The sequence below is a fragment of the Wolffia australiana genome, chromosome 1 (genome assembly GCF_029677425.1).
Source record: "Wolffia australiana isolate 7733 chromosome 1, ASM2967742v1".
In the NCBI taxonomy this organism is placed as follows: Eukaryota; Viridiplantae; Streptophyta; class Magnoliopsida; order Alismatales; family Araceae; genus Wolffia; species Wolffia australiana.
In genome coordinates this window covers 27,242,881-27,265,286 of record NC_135835.1, presented here as the reverse complement: position 1 = coordinate 27,265,286, position 22,406 = coordinate 27,242,881, and the positions used below count along the sequence as shown (strand labels likewise).

Genomic DNA, 22,406 nt, shown 5'->3' with positions numbered 1-22,406 from the left:
CAAAGGACCAACCCTAGTGCTGTGCCATGTATCAAATTCCGAGTGGTGTAATGCACTGCTTCATCTCGGACATGGGGCAGGACTGGAATGTCTTGGATGGGAAGGTTTTCGAACGGGATGGGACGTGGACGAAAGTATTAGGGATGGGACGAAAGTAATTTCGTAATCGAAAAAATCATCACATTCCGGAGTTCAGACAATTGCCCGCACGAAGAATCGTCCGCCAGTCCCCGGAAGGGATGATTGTTTCGTCCATGGACGAAATAACTGTACCGTACGGGCCACTTGGACGGCGGACGGGACGGTTTCTGTGTCCTGCGAGAGTCGTGTAACCGCATGAGAGCTCCAGCTGGAATTCGACTCATGCTGTGCCATGTATCAAATTCCGAGTGGTGTAATGCACTGCTTCATCCCGGATGTTGGACAGAATGAGAACATCTTGGATGAGACGATACGGACGAACTTCTAAAAAATTGGGACATAGAAGGGAACGATCTTCGTCCTGTCTTGTCCTTGGCCTTTGTCCTAGAGGATCGTGCACTATAGATGGAAGTTCTTATTTCTGACTTAACTAACCTCATACTTCTTGAAATTGGAATTTTAAGTTTTATTCAATTATAATGAGAGAGGAGTTTTATTCCAATTTCAAGAAGTTTTTGTTTGTTTAAAAAAAAAACTTCTTGAAATGGGAATAAAACTCCTCTTTAATTATAATTGAATGACTATGGGTAAAGAGGTCCCCTAGTTATTTGAATTCAGTTACATGATATTAGTATAACTATGTCAAATGTACTGCAAAGGCTATTTTTCATCAGTATAGAATTTATTGAAGTTGGTTTATTGTTTTGAGAAGACATTTTGAAATTATTCTTGGATTTTTAACTTGTAAACTGCCTGGTTAGTCTCTGCATGTTAAATAAAATAATTTGGCTAATCTCAAAGAGTTTTTTCTATGATTACTATAGAGCATGAGGAACTTTTATATAATTTTGACGCAAGTATTCTCAATCTCACCAATGCTTAATCGTTCAAATTTCTTGCCACTGAATAAATTTTCTGGGTTTGGGCACCATGGAGTAAATATATATGTTGCTGATGATTTTTTTACTACAGTTACGATGTCTAAACATTGTAGAATGACTGTTTATGCCATTACGAGTCAATTCATTGTGTTCTAATAAATCCAATTATACTATTTGAATAGAGGCGAGTCCCAAGTGATTGATAACATGAGGTTTACAGTGCTAATCTACATGGATCATTATTTGTTCATTCAAAAAATTAATTCATTCATTATTTATTTGCAAATTAATTATAAGAGATATGTATTATTTCCTATTGTCCATAGTTGAGGAGATGTGTCAAAAAATCAAGCATATCCCATTTCATCAGCTTGCAAAAAAATTGTCTCTGCAGATAGCCGCTTATATTTTCTCCTCTTTGTGAATCTACACGCGATAAACAATAATTTAGGATTAAAATGTCATTTTAAGGCTCTTATTTCTTCAACAAACTTTGAATATTTTCATTAATCGTCATTGAGTGAGTAAGAACATGAATGGAGAAAGTAAATTTACAGCTAAGATAAATATGTGTGTGTGTAGTTTTAATATACTGCATTTTTAATGATTTACAAAGAATTAATTGAATAAATTGTAATGAAAGACTGTTAAAAAAATGAAAAAAATACTAATTCTTTATTTTAATATTTTAAATACAAATTTTGAATCATTAGTGAAATATATTAATGGGAAATAACTAAAATGCACCCACTATTGTATTGCAAGCCATAGTTGCGGGTTTTTGTGCACAAGGCAGGCGACAGTTGGTGTCGGCAGCATATGGCGAGCAGCAGAATTTGTTTTTGGTGTGTGATTTATGCAAAAACTATTGCTACATGAGGAATTTTGAGATGTGGTTGTTTACTTCCTAAATGATAACCTAGAGACAATATGATGCAAACAAGTGAAAAATTAGATTGAGCATACTGACATTGTTGTCACACTACGTGGGACATTTGATAGATTGTTGTTTTTATTATTATCTAGATAAAAAATTTGGATTTTCTGCTCTATCAAAGTGTGAAACCTAGAAAACTGATGCGCTAAGGCCAAAAACAATGTATTCGATCAGAACTTAATGATAGGAAACAAAAGGGGGAAGGTAGTTTTAAATTGGGGGCCCAAATGTTCTTATCCTATGGATCAAACCCCAGAAAATTATGGACTGCGATAGAATGATTTTATTAATTATAACTTGTGAATGTTTAAGAGAATATGTCACATCAGTCCAATTCGAGTTCCTAATCTCACTGATTTCCATGCAAGTGTATTTAGAATCTATTACAATTATTAGAGTATTTATCTCAACTTCATAAAATTCAACAAAATGTACTAACTGAAGAACATTCTTATTGTCATGTGGGCAAGAATTACAAGATTTAATTGTGAATTTATCTATATTGTAGCCACCTTATGTAAGATAGAAGATGATCTAGCGGGAGAGTTAGGCAAAGGATCGGAAGCAAATTTGGGTTTTAAAGGAGAAGTTAGACAGCTATGAACCGCAACCTAAACCGACCTATTAATATTACCATGTTCCTTCTAAATGTGGAGTGTGAAATTGAAAATATGGAGCTATTAGCTAATGCAAAAATGAGATGCAGAGGCAAAGGTAATATATTAGGGAAGTTGAGAGGGGAAATTTTATAATCATGCCTGATATATGGCTATTATCACAAATGTTTTTTTTGGATCTAGGTTTATACACTTGGTTGAGGTCTGAGTTTATGCAATATTTTCTGGATTATTTGATTCAACTTAAATAAAAATATTATTGGCCTCTAAAAAATACTAAGACCTAAGGTTGAGTCTCATGATCTAATAAAGCCATTTACCATCTCATTAACATATTTGTATAATATAAAACAATCTCTCATCATTTTTATTTTCCATTCTTCAAGAATCTTAGAATTTTTTCCATCAACACCAGCATTGATCGTCGCCAATTACCAACCTTCATATTTTAAGCAGAGAATTATGTGCCGCCTTGGTACCACGTTCTGCTATTCCAAGCACTGCCTTTTGGTGTGGATTTGCGTTTTACACCTTCATGTGTGTGTCCAGCCTTTTCAGACAACTATCACAATTTCAGTCACCTCCTACTCCTGACCTAATTATTTTGTGTTTCTAGTCCTAAATATAGTAAGGAATCATTTTCCAACATCCATGTGGATGGGCTTTACTTTCCCTATATTTAATGTATAATACCTCAGGTACATTTTATGTAAATATTTTTACTGAATTTGGACTTTTTAGCGATTCTACAACTCACGGATCCTAATTACTTAAATATAGTAATATTGGACCAATTAGTGTGAGACATTGGGTAGCATTTCAAAATCACGAACCAACTTGGTGTGAAAGAAGATAACTATTTGTGAAGGAGATATATGGGTACAGCAAGCCAATCAAAAATTCCATGAATCATTTAAGGTTCATGATATACATTCGTTATAATGCACACGGGATGTTTATAATGAAGTTTATGTATGCATTATCTGATTAATTCAATTATTATGATATCATATTATGGAGATCACTAGTATTTCAGGTAATCTAAATATTCCCGTTCAAATGACAACGTATTCATTTCTAAATGATACTTAAGATGGACATCAAAATATATAGTTATAATGACACCATTTAGTCACATTCATATGATGAATATGTCAGCTTATAGAGCTTTTGGTGTTGGGAAGCTACGGACATATAGGGGTTGCTCTTTAGGGACATAGTTCGATGAATTTATCCATAGGGATCCCTTTTTATACCCAACTATCAGTCATGTTGATTCACATCATGATCGACTAAGAGATCCTTTGGCCTAATACACCAACAACATCACATGGATGGGTTGTTGTGTTTTGATTATGGCATGTGATTTCATATTAATGGAATTCCAAAACACCTTAGTTCAAATGCAGTGAGAATTACACAAAGGCGATTGAGTGATCAAGATTTGATTATACAACCTTGGTATAAGAGAGGAGAGCTCAAGGAAGTGATGTGATCAAGTCCTTAGCCAAGTGGAATACCAAAGAAAATTTATCATCTTGTATCAATACTAACTGGGATGCTTGATTTGTGTATAATAATTAACCATATTCTAAGTTGTTCTAAAATCAACAGTGGATGAGGGACTATATGTACGCAGAAGCCTGTGACAGTAAGGTTCTATGAAAGAGTCGATCCTTTTTATCTTCAAGAGCTCAAAGCATAGGTTGCCACCCCACGGGCTAAAATCATAACCTATCTATTGTCTTAAATTAATCATTTATTAATTAATCTATATGTTAATAATAATAAGACTGGCAAGTAAATGTTATTGAACCATTAAATAAATGAACTATATAAATACATGGCCTCAAGGGTCACACACAAATGGTATTTGGACGTTAGAATACATAATGTTTAGGTGCTATATTATAAATTCAAATTAAGTGTAAATCGGAGAAAGCCTTAAATGAAATTCACTTAAGGACAAATTCTTAAGATAATCATCCTTCCTCTCCTTTTTTTATTAGGTACCCTCCCTCCCCAATGTGATCAAAATGATGTAATAATAACAGTAGTTCGAAAATGGCTCTCGTCAAGATGGATAAGATTTCACGTACTAATGATCGATTGGATATATATAGGGTATGGACACATGAACAAAACAACATGTTTCACTTTAAGGAACTGATAAATTTCAGATTTGATCCATGCCAAGATGAATTGATAATTGATTTTAAAGGTCCATTGTGATCTTGTTATATGTCTTTGATTGTGAGAATCATTAAAGTTTCATTCCAATCACAACATTGAAACCCAACAGTTTGGTGTTATTGTTTTTACTATAGTCATCATGTGAATGTCCTTTTACTCTATTTTTTTATTTTTTAAAATTTATAATTTCAAAACATTATGCACCCTTTCTCGAACCCTCCTCCCAATAACAAATTAAACGTCTCTTCTATCTCTCATAACATTATGTTATCTCTCAAACTTTTTCTCCTGCTTTCAATCTCTCTCATAATAATATGACATATCTCCAACTTTGTCTGATGCTCTCTCTCTGTCTCATAAAGTTGTGGCATATCTTTCCAACTTTGTCTCATGCTATTTCTCTCCCTGCCTCATAATTTTGTGGCATCTCTCAAAGGCTGTGTATTACTCTCTTTCTCTATCATAATATTACAACGTCTCTCTCCAACTTTGTCTCATGCTCAATCTCTTTCTGTCTTCTCACATTATGATATCTCTCTCTTACTTTGTCTCAAGCTCTCTCTACCTCGTAAAATTGTGGCATCTCTCTCCAACTTTAACTCCTACTCCCTCTCTCTCTCTCTCATAATAGTGAGGCATCTCTCCCCAACTTTGTCTCCTACTCTCTCTCTATCTCATAATACTGAGGCATCTCTCTCCAACTTTGTTTCCTACTCTCTATATCATAATACTGAGGCATCTCTCTCCAACTTTGTCTCCTGCTCTCTCTATCTCATTATACTATGACATCTCTATCCTATTTTATCTCTCGCTCTCTCTATCCCATATGTTATGACACCTATCTCCAACTTCATCTCTCTATTTATCTCACAATACTGTGACATCTCTCCAGATTTATCTCTTTATATCTATTAATCTCATAATATTATGACATCTCTCTCGAACTTTATATAGTTTTCTCTATTTATCTCATAAAATGATTACATCTCTCTCCAACTTTATATAGTTTTCTCTATTTATCTCATAATATTATTACATCTCTGTCCCATTTTATCTACTGTTCTCTCTATCTTGTAATAGTATGACATCTCTCTCTCCAACTTTTTCTCATGCTCTCTCTCCATCTCCCTCTCTCCCTCTCTGCCTGAAGGGGTCTTTCATCGAAATCTAATGAATTTAGTCTCTCTCTCTCTCTCTCTATATATATATATATATAAATGGGTCATTCTTATTCTAAATCTAACTAGGGGGGCCCGCTCGCAATGCTCGCATGACTGTGTCACTATCTTGTCAACCAATCGGCCTCACTTTCTTATCTGTGCACCGCGGCGTGGGGTGAATAGACAGCAGTTGACTCAAGTCCCCCACCGCATCCCCCCACCCGTAGTGAGTCTCAGCCCTTCCACACAAACATATAGAGAGATATAATAATGAAAAGTCAATGACGCAAGCCTGAGATGTTGACTGACTCGTCGTGGGTCTCCTCGTCGACGATAATGTTCCGGCTCTCCCCCGTCATGTTCTTCACGCATTGATGAACATTTTGCGAATGGAGAAGCGCCATGACTAACTGAAAACCTAATCAAGGATATGGACAATCAGCTGGAAGATAGAGAGAGAGATATATATGAGAAAAGATGGAGTTAAAAAGCAGGAAGACACACATATAGAGAGAGAGAATAAAGAAAAAGTCAACGATGCGAGCCTGAGATGTTGACTTACTCGTAGTCGGTCTCCTCATTGACGATAATGTTCCAGCTCTCCGCCATTGTGCTCCTCCCGTAATTGTGAACATTCTGCAAACAGAGAAGCTCCATGACTAACAAAAAACGTAATCAAGGATAGCGAGCCAAGGAGCTACCCATTTCCAAGGTGCTCTTCTCCTCAAGCTCTCGACCACCCTAGAGATATTTTAAAAACAAATTATTACTCAATATTCATGAACCAGTGGAGGAGCGTACGGTCATCGGTGGGAGATATATGTCACGTCTTTCTTTTCCGGGCGCCAAAGGCAGAGAAGAATCTCTCTTCCCACTTGTCCCCCCACTTAGTGCCGGTTTCTGATTCCGCTCCTCTGTAATCAAGGGAATTTTAAAAATCATCTGTCAGCATATTATCGGATAAACTATTTTGTTCTCCTTTGATTCAGAGCATGAGCCGGATCCACGTTAGGCAATTTCAGCTTTAATGTCTACATCTTTTGAGAAATTTAATGAATTAAAAACTGGGAAAAATTTAGAATTTGGAATCCTCAATGACATTGTTCTTCACTGCATTTCATATGCACAATTTCGCACAAAAACTCACATAGTATTCATTAGTAATCCCTAAATTGTTGTATTATTATGCATTAACCCTTCTCAGTCTTCTGAGCTGACTATTTCTAAGATCTTGCTTTTATGTCAAAAGACCTTTGAACTTTGGGTTCCATAATATTTAGATCTTGAAATACCATTATATAACTTTCTAACTTCTTGGATAACGTTCCACTCATTGATGCTCTATGTTTGGCTACTAAAATTAAAACGGGAAATTACAAATAAAAAGAATAAAACAGGAAATAGGAAATAAAAGTTGTCTGCATCTTGAAAATTGTATTACTCTCACTTTGACGCTGCCACTAATAGGCATACATAGTGACAAATGGGTCTCTGTTTCATCTCCTCTAGTATAATTGAAGTCGAATTCTTCACTAAAGTCAACTGAATTCCACAATAATTCAATGGCAAAGAAAAATCCACCGAATCAAATCCAAGAATCTAACGAAGAATAAAAGAGAGCAGGATACAAAACCCGCCCACCATTCCAACCACTTGCTTCAATTAAATTCCACAATAACTCAGTTGAAAATAAAAAACCACCAAAATCGAATCCTATGATTCAACGAAGAATAAAAGAAAGAGCAGGATAAAAAAAATGCCCACCATTCCAACCACTCGCTTCAAGTGAATTCGACAATAGCTCAATGGCAAAGAAAAAACCACCAAAATCAAATCCAAGAATTCAAGGAAGAACAAAAGATAGAACAGTGAAAAGAAAAAAACGCCAACGTTTCCAACCACTCTCTTTGACCGAATTCCGAAACAGCTCAATGGCAGAGAAAAAACCGCCAAAATTAAATCCAGTGATTCAACGAAGAACAAAAGATAAAAAAGTAAAAAAAAAAGCCAACAGTTCCAACCACTCGCTTCAACAGAATTCCCAAACAGTTCAATGGCAAAGAAAAGACCACCAAAATTAGATGGAAGGATTAAACGAAGAACAAAAGATTGGACAGTTAAAAAAAATGCCAACAATTCCAACCACTCGATTCAACAGAATTCCCAAATAGCTCAATGCAAAAGAGAAAACCCAGCAAATCAAATGGAAGGATTAAACGATGCACAACAGATAGAACAATTAAAAAAAACGCCAACAACTCCAACCACTCGCTTCAACAGAACTCCCAAACAGCTCACTGGAAAATAAAAAACCACCAAATCCAATCCAATGATCCAACGAAGAACAAAATACAGAGCAGGGAAAAAAAATTAAAATACGCGAACAATTCCAAGGTCAGTATCGCACTCACCTAGCGAGTCGATGCAGGCCTGAATCTCTTCTCTCCAGGCCTCCGCGGCCAGCTTCATGGCGGCCTCGAGAACAACCTCCTTCCTCAGTATCGCCTTCTCTCCGCCGTGGGCGACGCCCTCTCCGCACCGCACTCTATCTTCCTTGTCCAGCGCGCTGATTCTGACCTTGTCTCTCTCTCTTCGCAGTCCGAGCACCTCCCTCCCCAAATTCAAACTCTTCTCCCCAAATTCCTTCTTTTTGGTTTCCGAACAGAACAAAAACGAATTCGAACAGAACGAATAGACCCGTGTGCGGTTCTTTTGTTCGCTTTGTGCGAATTTTAGTCTAATTTTGTGCGAATGTGCGAATTTGTGCGAATGTGTAAATTTCGTTCGTTTTTGAAAAAAAAAAAAACAGAACAAAGAACAAGGCCTTGTGCGGTTCTTTTGTGCGAATTTTCTGTTCGTTTTAAATGAACAGCACATGACGACCATGTCTACTCGCCAACAAATTTCGTTTGTTTTTGAAAAAGAAAAATAACAGAACAGAACAGGCCTTCTACGTTCTGTTCGGTTTTCCGAGCAGAACAAAAACGAATTCGAACAGAACATCTCATAGACCCGTGTGCGGTTCTTTTGTTCGCTGTGTGCGAATTTTTGTCTAATTTTGTGCGAATGTGCGAATTTGTGCGAATGTGCGAATTTCGTTCGTTTTTGAAAAAGAAAAATAACAGAACAAAGAACAAGGCCTTGTGCGGTTCTTTTGTGCGAATTTTTTGTTCGTTTCAAACGAACAGCACATAACGACCATGTCTACTCGCCAGCGTAGCCTCCCCCCCATGGTCGCCTTCTCGAGCTCGGCCTCCGCCTTAACTCCGTTCACCTTCACCTCCTTTGGCGCTATGGCCAGAGCACCTCGCTAGAGAGAGAGAGAGAGCAGAGGTAGAGAGAGAGAGGGAGGGAGAGAATGAAGAAACACAGTAGTCGAGTTTGGGTTACGTGGGAATGATACGCGGGTCTCTTCTTCTCACTCACTCTCTTTCTTCTCTCTCACTCTCTTGTCAGCCAATCAGCGTTGAAAAGGGTACATGAATTCCTATTATTAGCAGTTGAGATTAGCTTTCACCTCTATCTCTGTCTCTCTAAGAGGGTCATTCTTATTCCAAATCTCGCTCTCTCTCTCTTTGTGGGTCTCATTCTTATTATAAGTCTCACCGAGTTTTGTCTCTCCCTCTCTTTCAGTGGGTCATTCTTATTAAATCTGACCGTCTCTCTCTATCTCTTTTTTTGAGTGGAATATTCTTATTATAAAAATCACCAAGTTTATTCTCTCCCTATCTATCTCTCTTTGAAGTGGGTCATTCTTTTCATAAATCTATTCAAGTTTAGTCTGACTTTTCAGTGGGTCACTCTTACTCTAAATCTCACTAACTTTAGTCTCTCTTTCTCTCTATGAGTCGCTCATTCTTATTCTAAATCTCACCAAGTTTATTCTCTCTCTCTCTTTCTATGATTGACTCACTCTTATTCTAAATCTCACCAAGTTATCCTCTCTCTCTCTCTATGAGTATCTCATTCTTATTCTAAATCTCACCAAGTCTATTCTCTCTCTCTCTATGATTGACTCACTCTTACTCTAAATCTCACCAAGTTTGTTCTCTCTTAGTGGGTCACTCTTATCATATATCTTACTCTTTCTCTCTCTCTCTCTCTCTCTCTATCTTTCTAACTTCAGTTGAACTTGCTCTTCTTCTCCTTAAACTTTGCAGGACTCTCTCTCTCACTCTGAAATCTGAATACATCTCGTTTCCCGCCACTCCCCTCTTCCAGAATCCAGTTTTTCTTCATCTCTTTTACTCAGAAGAAGAAGAAGAAGAAGAAGCTGCAGTTTGAGCTCTTACAAGGGTTGAAGGAGGCTATGGAGGATGCCTTGTTCTTGGAGATTGCCCGGCTTTTGGATGACACGCTCAGCCCAGATAAGAACCTGATATCTTCAGCAACGGAGGGCCTTGATCGTTTTACTAGAACACCCGGTTTCCCGGAGACCCTCATTGCTCTATCTATAGGTGCGTGGAGAGATTTCCTTTTTTTTTTTAGTTTTTGAAGATCGTTTGGGACTACCCTTTAGATTGGTTGCTTGAATGCCCGAAAGAAAATAAAGAAGAATAAAGCGAATATCATGGAATTCGTTCATGAAAAGCCCAATCTTTTGTAATTTTATTGCTATATCTATTGGTGCGTGGAAGATTACTTTTTAAAGTTTTTGAAGATCGTTTGAGACTACCCTTTAGATTGACTGCTCGAATGCCCGAAAGAAAATAAAGAAGAATCAAGCGAAGATCATGGAATTCGTTCATGAAAAACCCAAACTTTTGTAATTTTATTCCGGTAAAGAGGAAACAGTCGGAGAGAGGACACTTAGATCTCCAAATAACACGTCCTTTAGAAAGATGACCCACTTAGGCAGAGAGGTAGACAGTTAGAGAGAGATGCTACAATGTTATGAGATGGAGAGTTCATAGATATCCGAATAACATGTCTAGTTTTTCAATGATCTTTATTTTTAGCAATGAGATACTAATGTTCCTCTGCAACGGAACGTATGATTTATCATCAAGTTTGGGTATCTATGATCTGTCCTCTCTATGAAGAATCTGAATTACCTTGCTTATGTTTCATTGAGAATTGCATTTGCAGAGAAGCCAATGCAACCCAGATAAGCGTCTCGACTGGTTTTATTAAAGCTGTTGTTTTTGCTATTACTTGATTGGAAGTTTTAGTTACACATAATTGGAATTTGTTTCCTACTTTGAAGGAAATATCACAAAATCATATCTATTGGGTAATGTTCACGAACTGTTTCAAATTTTATGCATAAATCTTCTATGCAGATATATCACTTAAAATATTTTTGTCAAAATCAGGTGGAACGACGGGCAGCCAGAGAATGGCGGCAGCAACATATCTGAAAAATTATACGAAACGTTTGATGGCTAGAGATAATTCATCTCCCGAGGGTCGTTTTGCGTACAGGAATCAGCTTGCTCAGGCATTGCTTCAGAGTGAACCTGCCATTCTGAAGATTTTGGTTGAGGCAGTACGTGCTTGATATCCAACTCTGCATTCATTCTTCAGATATCTATTACTAGAAAGTGCCATTTTCTTAATCTGGGCGTGTGGAAAGATGTCAGAAGGCGCTCCTTTTCTTTTTACTCTTTTTCTCGCTTTTTTTTTTTTGAAGAATTTTCGTACTAAATTTTGTATCTCAGTATATTGTATAACTATCCTTATGAGATCCGTTTAGTTCAGATCCACCATATGGGGTCCTTGGAGACCCAATCAATGCAACGCGGTATAAGGACCGGGTAACTGTCCTTAATCAAATATAAGTCATTTTCTGGTTGAGTCTCTCTCTCTTTCTCTTGGCGGTTAGTGTTACGACAGCTAGAGGAGGCAGTGGGAAGAACAACAAGTCTCACTTGCTGATCCTTCTCCTCAGTGATCAGCTGAAAACTGACAAAATACTAGATTTTATTTTTTGATATGAGTACTCAATCTATGAACTTCCTCCTGCCATGTTACTTTAACGTCACCCTTAAATTCCTCTTGTATTTTCAACTCACTTGATGTTAAGCTGGATGCAGTTGGTTGTAGGATTAAGTTTAAATATTTGCTTATGCCAAAAAATATTCTCACTATGAGAAATTCGTTTTTGCAGTTTCATTTTGTTGTCCTCAAGGACTTTGTTGAGAAAAACTCCTGGCCTGAACTTATTCCGCAAATGAAAGCTATCATCCTGAAAAGCCTTTCAGCTTACCCCACTGGATCAGAATGGAACCCCATAAATACCCTCGAAGTTCTTAAATCGATTATCAAGCCCTTCCAGGTGTGCATCACTCTCCCTTGTGTTTATGTAGTTGATTTTTCATTTTAAAATGGTTCATCATTTTGGGTTTCATGAAGGGCTGCGTTTTGTTCAGTATAACTTTTATCGGCATTCATCTTCAGGTAACGTAGTTTGCATATATGACCCTCACGTCATGTAATTATAGAATATTATTGGTTTTGTTGAACTCCATAGGGGAAGGAGATAGAGTGCAGAGTTAGACAAAAAAATGAAGAGGGGGGTAAGAAAAGAAAAGAGCTAGGTGGTTGGAACACTTTGGTCCTGACAAATATGCAGATTCTTCCCAAGGATGCAGAGACTTGAGACATTTACCGCATAACATATATCTGGTCTCGTATGTGAGAAATATAACAATTCCTACAATACTCTGATATGATCTAATTTCTATTCTAGGTTCTTCCTCATTAATAGTTAACTTATGGTTAACCTCAATTGGTGTCTCATTGACATGGCAGTTTTTATGTTTAGTTTCATCAAGGAGATCAAATATATATTTCTGCAGAGTCATTAAAATACCTTCATTTGATCGCATAAATTCAATTCCTAAGAAATAATTAAGGGGTCCTAACTGTTTGACTCGAAAATTCTTATCCAGATGCTTTCCTAGTAATCCTATTTCTTCTAGATCATTTCCAGTAATTATAATATCATCTACATATACTATCAAAATAGTAATCAGATTTAAATTCTGATTCTTGAAGAATAATGTGTGTTCCCCATTACACTGTTTATATCCCGACACTTTCATAGCTTGAGTGAATCTTCCAAACCACGCCCTAGGAGATTGCTTTAAACCATAGAGTGCTTTCTTAAGTCTACATACCTTACCTTGTTTTTCTTCATCTTTGTATCCTGGGGGAACCTCCATGTAGATCTCTTCCTTTAAATCTCCATGGAGAAAAGCATTTTTAATATCATATTGGTTTAATGGCCAGTTTAGATTAACTGCTAGGGAGATTAATATTCTAATAGTGTTAATCTTTGCTACTGGAGCAAAGGTTTCTTGATAATCAATTCCATAGGTCTGAGTATAACTTCGAGCTACAAGCCGTGCCTTATATCTGTCTAGACTGCCATCTGATTTGCATTTAATTGTATATACCCATCTACAACCTATGGGTCTTTTGTCTTTCGGACATTCAACTACTTCCCAAGTATTATTTTCTAACAAGGCTCTCATCTCTTCATCCATTCCTTCCTTCCACCTAATGTTCTTCATTGCATCCTTGGGATTCTTTGGAATGGGAACATCTTGGACGTTCGTAAGAAATACTTTGTGTTCAAGTGGAATATTCTGATAATTCAGGTAATTTACCATGTCATAAGGTACAGGTTTCACACATGCTGTAGTTCCTTTTCTCAAGGCAATTGGCCATTCATTTTCTTTACCATCAGCAATCTCTCCCCCTTCTGAAGCTATTACTCCCCCTACTTGGGATATTCCTCCTCCTTAAGCAGGAAAAACAATCCATGGAAGAAGCATATTGATAAAACTAGATAATCAGCGTTAACATAAAGGCTGACTGGATAATCAGACCATACATAAAAATACAACAAATGATGCGCAACACAATAAAAACATGACATGCTCAAAATAATTTGAAGTTGTCGCAAGAATCGGCCAGAACTAGCAGACAAAATAACAGCAGGGAACAGAAATCAGGAGGCAAAAGGGAATAATGCACATGAAAAGGGGATATGTGAAAAAAGATCATCTAAAAAGAAGACTGCAAATAATGCACAGCATGCAAAGATCATTTACCTCACACCACCTTCATTCTGACCAGGCATGTTGGTATTACAAATGTTGCATTTCAATTGCTTTAGCCCAATTAATGTTTCCACACATTGGGCAGGGCCAATCATTTGGGCCAAAAAGGCCAGTAGGCCCACCAACTTCTTTACCACGCCCTCCAGCATCGCTGCCAGGTTGAGCCCTTCCTAAACCGCCTCCCGAAGCTTTACCTCCGTGCCCAGCAGACCGAGCAGTCCCACATCGATTGCAAACGCCATGGAAGGCAAAAGTCACATTTCCACAGCTTGTATTTGGGCATGGCCAATCCCCATCTTGCTGCCAAGGTTTTCCTTCTCCTCTCCCTCTCCCTCTTCCTAAACTACATCCCTTCAAGTCCCGGTTCTCTTCTTGTCCACCGAGCGAGCCAACAGCCTTCGAAACTTGAATATTTTGATGATCAAATGAGTCTTTTCCCTTTGAATCGGCAATACAAACTTCAATATTGTTCCCATGGAATTCCTTGTCATGTGACGAATATGCAGATTCTTCCCAAGGATGCAGGGAATAAAGCAAGAGTATAGAGAAAACACACAAAACGTCAAACTTTCATTTTACACAAAGAGTACATTATATAGCCTGTTTTATAACGGCTAGTCAACGGCTATTAATGGCTAGTTTAAACTAGCCGTTACTTATCCGTTATTGGACTTATCCAATACAGGTGGACGGCCCAATCTGGTAATGGGCCAAGTAACCCGACACATGACTGAACTTGTACAAACACCATGTTTTACATACATATATATATATAAATAGATATATATATATATATTCAGCAGGTCCCGAGAGCATGCTATCAGATCAAAGACAAAACCCTGCCATTTATAGGGATAAAAATTCCAAGAAAGAAAAAATACGGCGATACACCTACTGCTAATCACTCCCGCTAGCTGATGATTGTTGTTCCGTTTGAATCTTGGAGGACATACAAAGAAGAGGGATAGAAGAAAGAAAAATCTCTAGAAGGCTGAGAGAGAATGAATGCCGTGAGAAGATCACTTGAAGAAGACATCCGATCAGAGGAAGACATTGGATCATGCATGATATATTTGAGAAGTTTGTTTCGCATAGTACCTAATCATCATGTTGGACGATGTTTGGTGCTCGTCCATTTCTAGTTCAGTCAAGCCTCAAGTGTCTCCATTCCTGCCAGTGTGGGATTAAATATTACTCCTTGTGCCGCATCTCCCTAAACGGGTTCTTACCCACTGTTCAGAGTCTTCTGATCTCTGAAATAGGCTTTTGCATGACTAAATTTGACATCTAAGAAGATGTAGAATCTTCTGTTAACTGGATTAAAACATCTTTACCGCTTGTGTGTAAATGAGTATCCCACCATAACACACCTCACTGATCGTGTACATATACCACAGCCAAATTTTGGAGGCCTCAATTCAGTCCTCAACTTCTCATGGTGGTGCGTTGCGTCCATCAGCTCCAGTGAACTTCTTAATGACAGGGCTGCGGAGGGCATCCTGTTAATCAGATGTGTTATCGTTATAACAGCTTCTTCTCAAAACATTTTGGGAGCATGTTTCTGGAAAAGCAACACCCGTGCAGTCTCAACTATATGACCGATCTGCTGCGATCCCAAGAAAGAATACTGAACGAGTCAACATGATTGTCGATTCTATATTGATGCCTTGAGAAGAGAGTGAAAAAGACGAGAAGAGTAGAGGAACAGAATCGCGAAAAGAACATTTCATTAAGATGACACATGGTCTATGATACGATCCTTGATCTGGGCTCGTATCGGAGGGACGATAGAGGACAAGAAGAGGTAGAAGTTCCCGGGGTAGACAGGAGAAACGGGAAGGATCGGAGAGGAGGCCGAGCAGAGGAGGTGGGGATCAGCCTGGGACGAGCCGCCCGAAGACGCGGTGAGGTAGAGACGATCTCGAGAACGGGGATCGTAGAGGGAGAGAGGGAGACCAGGCCTAGAAGAGGAGAGGAGAGACAAGGGACTACTTCATTCTTCTTCTTCTTTCTTGGCTGCCCTCCTAAAGGGAGGGCATCCCTATTTCAAGGGAAATACATAACAGCAAATGGCTAGAACGTCCCTGTGGGCTAACATGACGATATTATCCCTAGATAGGTTGAGGATCCTCTCAAGGATCTTATCAGTCAATATATACATGTTTCAAAAAAAAAATCAGTCTATATATACAAGTGCCATACTGGCTCGCCATAATGGCTAATTTGTAACAGCTAGTTTGACTAGCCATTACTTACACGATCTGGCATTTGAGCCGATCGGCTAATGTGATAATAAGCCCATTACACAGTTAACTAATGTGCCTATTAAAAAACACTTTTACATCTTTATTGGCATATACATTCATCAATGACCAATGGTTGTAACGCCCAATAAGGTGGGAAAATGTACCGCCAATGAACCTATATAAATAAAGGGAAGATGGGGATTATGGGGGCATCTTCTTGGAATGTACCAGAAGAGGAGAAGGGAAGGCCGATGAGGTTAGGGAGAGGGCGGCGCTTGGTGATTCCGATTATGAGCACGAGAGACAGCATTCTTGAGGCAAGAGGCTGCATCGGGATTGCTTGTTCGAGGAGACTGTATCAGTTGGCGATCAACTTCATCAGTGGGGGTTCTTCCTAGCTTCTTGAAGAAGATTTGGATGCTTTCTGTAAATCGATCTTGAATTGGTACGTACTATTGCATTATATCTACCATTGGATTCATGCAGATTGCGGTTGGTTTGCGTCGCAATCTTCGTGTTGGGAATCCATTCTGCTTCGGCATTTATACGCATGATGGCTCATGCATTATCCTTTTTTGATTAAAATACGTTGAGTTCATTCAAAACAAAAATTAAAATACGTTGAGGTGGTGTAACTAATAAAGTCGTGTGCATTATCCAATCTGAAATGTCGGACAACCACTCCAAATTGGGTACGTCTCATCTGCACGAATCTTACAGTAATGTCCCCCACTTCTGACTTAGACTTGAGTAGATACACCCATATGAACTTGGTGTCTATCATCAATGAAAATGGATGTCCGGATACTTTTGTAATTGGATAGGACACCGTACATTATTATGTATCTGATACAGAGGAACCTTACTCTTCTGCAATTTCATAAAACATTTTGACCAACCCGCTACTCATTAAACAATTTCGGGAACCTGTTTTTCAAAATATAAGAAGGATGTCCAAGTCGACTGTGATAAAGGCAAATACACTCCAGCTTCGGCTCCGTTCTGCATCCTGCCACCTCATCGACCAACAGGTTGACTCATCTTACAGGTACAGTAGCCCATTGTCTTTTAGCATGCCCACTCATCTGGCCCTGATCTGTCACGATCAATCATAAGTTTATAGGGACTATCGTTTGCTAATCTCTGTGACACAGGTGCGTTTCATTCATTCTTTTCAAGAATGGACTGCATGAGGCACAAGAGGAAGGTCGTCTGCTGGACACATGTGCGGATAAACTGGCACATGTGGGAGAACGTTTTAAATAAAGCATGGGGGGAAGAAGAAAGTCAGAATTTCGTTTTCAAGACGTTTTTAAAGTCATTCCATGCAATCAAGAGACTAGAGCAGCAGGAGCAGCTGCCTCTTGGAGGAGATCTCTTGATGGAGATATCATTTAGTCTTTTGTTTCATCGTGTAGTCATGATCTGTACAAGAGATACATTGTGATTCTATTTGAGATCCTAAGCCAAATTTTCATATTTGGAAACATTGCTCCAAGGTCAAATTTCATAGATCTTTTAGATGTAAGGAAAACAAGAGTTCCAAGGGAAACAATATCTCACATGCCAGCAAGGTTAAACTGATTCTTCAGATTTTTCAGCTCTTCCTTTATCTTCATGATGTCTTTGACCCAACCTTGGCCTCCTGTTCCTTCCTTCACCCTTGATCGTCCCTCTGACTTCTCTGGAGGTTGAGTTACTGCCACATAGACCTTTCCTTAGTGATTTAATATCCCATAGAGCTTCCAAAAGTTATCCTTGACACATCTTCTTTTCTTGAAATGAAGACGCCACAAGTTGTCTTTGGCATCACCTTTGAGACCTTTTGCCTTGTTTTGCTCCATTGCAGATCTTTTCTTCGGATTGCTCAGCATCCCGTGTGGTTTCCATCCGCCTTCTTTGTTACAATTCCTTCCATTGAAGCATAGTTTCTCCCGGATACTTGTCAAGGTAACAAGCACATGCTCTTTCTCCTCAGGTGCCGACACTGAGGAGATGGCAGGGAGCAACTCCTGCTATGCTTCCTGCTATGCTTACATGCTCCCATGCTCCATTTAATGCTATCCTTCCATGCTCCCAAAGTCTCTAAACTACCAGTTGCCAAACAAGAGCAACTCATGTGCAATAAAAAACAGCCAACCACACCTTAATGTCATGTGCAGGTTCCATCTACCTCTTCCACTTGCAGAGATGATACAGGCAAAGAAGAGGATGAAGACAAAGAAGTCCTGATCAACCGGCTTTAAGCTCTAAAACCATGTCAGACCCCCAGGGAGCTGTTTTCACTCTCTCTTCTCTCTGGGGAACAGATGCCGATGCCTTTGGGTCGCTGAATGAAAAATCTCACTCTATTAATTTTAGAAGACCTGTATAAATACAAGTTACAACAAAACAGGCCGGCCCCAGTTATATCTGTATGTAGACCCATAAACAAAGTTAAGATATTCATAAGGTATATCTCGAAATACCCAAACTTCAGGGTTGTAAGATAAAGAAGATAAAAATCCTGCACATGAATGTACAGGAAAAGGAGCATGGACGGAGCTGCCTAACATTAACACAACTTCTTTTAGAATATCTATTTTCTTATGTCATATTTTCTTATCTAGTTTGCTTGATCTGTAGTGGGAAAACTTGGGCATGTTTGAGTCTAATATAAACGTTAAATATCATTTTTTTCCTTGATGAAATTTTCAGTACTTCCTGAATCCAAAACTTCCCAAGGAGCCCGTGCCTGTGCAGCTAGAGCTTATCACGAAGGAGATCATTGTGACGCTGCAACCATTATTTGGTCTTCTAATTGATAAGGTAATGGAAGAAAGTTTCTATTATGCCTTTTCATTTCTTTGTTTTCCTCAGTTTAATAAAAAACACGCTTCGCAGGTTTTGTCAATTAGAGGACCTAGCATGAAGGAGGAGGAGCAAATGATACTCATTATATGCAAGTTCTTGTATTTCACTGTAAGTTTTCATCAAACACCCAGTTAAAAATTTATTTAAGATTTTCTTTTTTAGGTTCTTGATGTGTTATTGTTTCTTCCTCTCTGGCATTTCCTCTCTCCCTGACATTTTCTTCCTTAGATGCGCGATCTGTTTGACACTCTCCCTCTTCATGTCTCTATCTAATTTTTTCTTGTAACTCTCCTTTTAATCTTTTCTATCATAGTTTGCTCCCTTACTGTCTGCCTCTCTTCCTCATGTCTTTTTACTTCTTTACTTCCCATATTTCCCCTTTTCTTATCTCTCAGAATATTTGGTCTTTAACTGGTTCTCCTTTGTATCATCTCTATTTGTCGATCATTTTCCTCAATTCATCCTTCCCTTCTGTGTCTCCTCTGGCCTTCTTTTTTCCTCCTCTTTCTGCTTTCTTTCCTTTCCTTTTTTCAAAGAAAATGAAGAAGATCACCTGAGATCATTGATCAACCTGATGCTATTAATACATATGGACTTGCAATGCAACAGATGACCAGAAAGTATTATCACACAAATCTCTCCAGGTCATGAAGAACATTGTCTGTTGAGGCAGCTTGGCCTTTAATAATGACCTCATTACGATGCAGCCATATAACCCTAGCATCGCGAGGAGCCTTCTCACTTTGTTTTCCTCCTGGACCTGCCTCTTCTGAGAGAGCCCCAGAAAGCCTTTCCAGAGAAGACATCCACCCGTGGGATCTTCTGAGAGGCCCATTTCTCATGGACAAATTAAAATGCAAAGAAAGGGTGAGAGCAGTCTTCCTCACCCTTGTGCACATAGCGCATTCTGCCGAGACATCTGGTAACATTGTCTTCTGGTGGACTTGTATCACAAGTTCCCACCTAAACAGGAGGTTTCCAAGGATCCACTCCTGTATATGCCCACATGTGTTGATGGTTTGCGATTCCTCCATCAGTGACACTCTTAATGTAGACATCCTGGATGAAAAAGGAGGTGTCTCTCCACTCTCATCCATCTCGTGTCCTGCTCAAAGGTCTGAGATGTAATATTGACTGCAGTAGAACAATTCACCCACCCTCTGGTTCGACAGAGCACCCTCCAAGATCAGATTCCATGTGCCATTCCTACATTCCTTAACAGTAGCATGAAATTCCATGCAAAGAGAAAGGTGTGAAAAATCCATTTGTAGGATTCTTCGAACTGACCAGTCGTCCCACCAATATCCACATATGAAGACATCCTCATGTTTGGCACGGAAAAGTTCTTGGGTTTGGGTGGAAGATCTGTCACCTGCCCTGCCAAAAAGAAGATTCCCCCTCTCTAATCCATGGGTCTACAAATCACGTCCCAGGAGACCAAGGACATCCCCTACCATTCCCTAACCTGGATCCTTTCTCAAAGGGTCTCCTCATTGATACATTCCTCACGGGATGGTTGTTGACGTAATTCTGATAATAAAAATCTCAAATGGATAGAGATGGGAAGAGGTCAGGGAAGACGAGGAGGGTTCCAGGGATGGAGAGGGAAATGGGAGTGATCAGGGAAGAGGACGGACAGAGGAGGTATGGATCGACCAGGGACGAGCTGCCTGAGGACGTGGTGAAGAGTTGACGAGCACGAGGACGAGGATTGTAGAGGACAAGTGAGGGACTGAGATGGCGAGGGGAGAAGAGGCAAAGAGGTCGAACTTCGTAATACTTCCTGCTTAGTGCCCTTTCCGCAGCATAATGCCCTTTTCTCAGAGAGAAGAAATAGGGGGGCTGCCCTCTCTGATGTTGTCGACCACCAATGGCCAATATGCATCGTCCTCTCCTCTGATGGCCCCTCCGTAGCGTCCTTTCGTCCGATTGCCTGCTACAGCATCCTATCCTCCGATGGCCTCTCTGCAGCATCCTTTCCTCTGATGGCCTGCCACTGCATCCTCTCCTCCAATGGCCTCTTGGCAGTAACCTCTCCTATGTCCTTTCCCCGGACTATTCTTGCTACCGTTAACCCTTCCATCAAAATTCGTCACATGTCATGAAGTTAGATCCAAATGAAGTCCTAGGATAGGTCCCCCTGCAGGCCCAAGGAAGGGGACTTGTTCAGGCCCAGCCAAGGCCCATGAGGGACCTTATGCCTGCCTCGCAGGGCCCTCGATTAGGCTCAAAGCATGGGCCAAAGAAAAAGGTGCTCTTGGGTTCAAACCTGGCAGCCAGTAACCATAGGCAGGGGCAGTGTCGTTATCTGTAGTAGAGGCCTCAAGGCCAGCACAGGAGGGTGCTGACACAAGAAAAGAGTGTTGTGAGAAAAATCTTGTATTCCTGTGCTCTGCGGTCAGCACGCCTCCAGCTCCCGGCTGCTAGGGTTTTGACAAATAAAAGGAATAGAGCCTCATTTTTCCATTTAGGTGAAAACTGGTTTGAAAACCAGTGTACATAAAATTGGGCCCGGGCCCTCTAGCTGAAGTCACTTATTCCTCATGTGGAGAATAAGTGGCTGAAAGAAGAAAAGTCTCATGAATCTCTTAAGATATGCGACCCATGAACCTGAGTTTGTTTAAAATTGAATTAAGGTTGTCCGCTAATAACATTGATATGATACCATGCCGGTATCACACTAAATGGCGGCCCGATATCGTGTCATGACCCGTCTATCAGCGCAAGGAGGCCAAGGCCCGTGACTTCGCAACTGTATAAACACTTAAAAGTAAATTATCCCCAGGCAGAAAAATCATCATGAGTTATCCTTCCCTTGTTTTCTTTGATTCCCTCTTTGTTCTCTCTCTCTCTCTCCATCTCTTCCTTCTCTCTGTCTCTCTCTACATTTGTTGGAGTTCTCCCATCGATCAGTGGACAACTGCACCATGAGGGCGATCACAAGATTCTCTCTTTCTCTCTTGCTTGGTCACTCCTCTCCTCATCTCCTCCTAGCTACATCATTCTGTCAATTGTAATTGACACTTTGATTCTGGATATTTCAAGAATCATTGCCAATATTTCTGTTACATTCTGCAAGATCAACAGATACAATTCAATATCATGTCACACATGGCCCGCTTAGATAAAATAAATATTGACTAAGAACAGGAAAGGGCCCAAAACTAACAAATGCCATCACAGTAACGAGGCGACAGTTGCAGCAGAGGTGGTGACAACAAGAGGGGAAGCGTCTACATTTGCTTCTATGAGGATTATAATGGTGATGGAGGCTCGGTGCAAATGAAAGTGGCCATGGCAGCATCTGAG

At 39.5% G+C, this 22,406-nt stretch overlaps 2 protein-coding genes across 3 annotated transcripts in view; one reads left to right on the top strand and one right to left on the bottom strand.

Annotated features, from left to right (window-relative positions):
- Positions 1 to 6,034: 6,034 nt before the first annotated feature.
- LOC144716977 (uncharacterized) lies at positions 6,035 to 8,583 on the bottom strand. Its single transcript, XM_078592271.1, has 4 exons — positions 8,341 to 8,583; positions 6,731 to 6,843; positions 6,492 to 6,565; positions 6,035 to 6,347 (listed from the first exon to the last, which is right to left on the bottom strand). Exons 1-4 carry the CDS (start codon positions 8,396 to 8,398, stop codon positions 6,125 to 6,127), a joined length of 468 nt encoding a protein of 155 aa, XP_078448397.1. The 5' UTR covers positions 8,399 to 8,583; the 3' UTR covers positions 6,035 to 6,124.
- A 1,353-nt stretch (positions 8,584 to 9,936) lies between these two features.
- LOC144713120 (ARM repeat superfamily protein) overlaps positions 9,937 to 22,406 on the top strand; it is a 33,228-nt gene continuing 20,758 nt past the window's right edge. Inside the window, exons 1-5 of one of the 2 annotated variants that reach the window (XM_078587625.1) lie at positions 9,937 to 10,386; positions 11,245 to 11,417; positions 12,039 to 12,206; positions 18,942 to 19,052; positions 19,128 to 19,205. In XM_078587625.1, the coding sequence (XP_078443751.1) occupies positions 10,239 to 10,386; positions 11,245 to 11,417; positions 12,039 to 12,206; positions 18,942 to 19,052; positions 19,128 to 19,205 (678 nt within the window). In that variant the 5' untranslated portion in view covers positions 9,937 to 10,238. The remainder of the gene's footprint in view (positions 10,387 to 11,244; positions 11,418 to 12,038; positions 12,207 to 18,941; positions 19,053 to 19,127; positions 19,206 to 22,406) is intronic. The other variant, XM_078587617.1, reaches the window with a different exon arrangement.

What these genes read in the sequence shown, in the direction of transcription:
- LOC144716977 (XM_078592271.1), bottom strand. Translation starts at nt 8,398, where the DNA reads ATGAAGCTGGCCGCGGAGGCCTGGAGAGAAGAGATTCAGGCCTGCATC. An exon ending in GGCCTGCATCGACTCGCTAG is followed by an intron (nt 6,844 to 8,340) that starts GTGAGTGCGATA and finishes CCTTGATTACAG; the next exon opens with AGGAGCGGAATCAGAAACCG. An exon ending in AATGAGGAGACCGACTACGA is followed by an intron (nt 6,348 to 6,491) that starts GTAAGTCAACAT and finishes ATCCTTGATTAG; the next exon opens with GTTTTCAGTTAGTCATGGCG.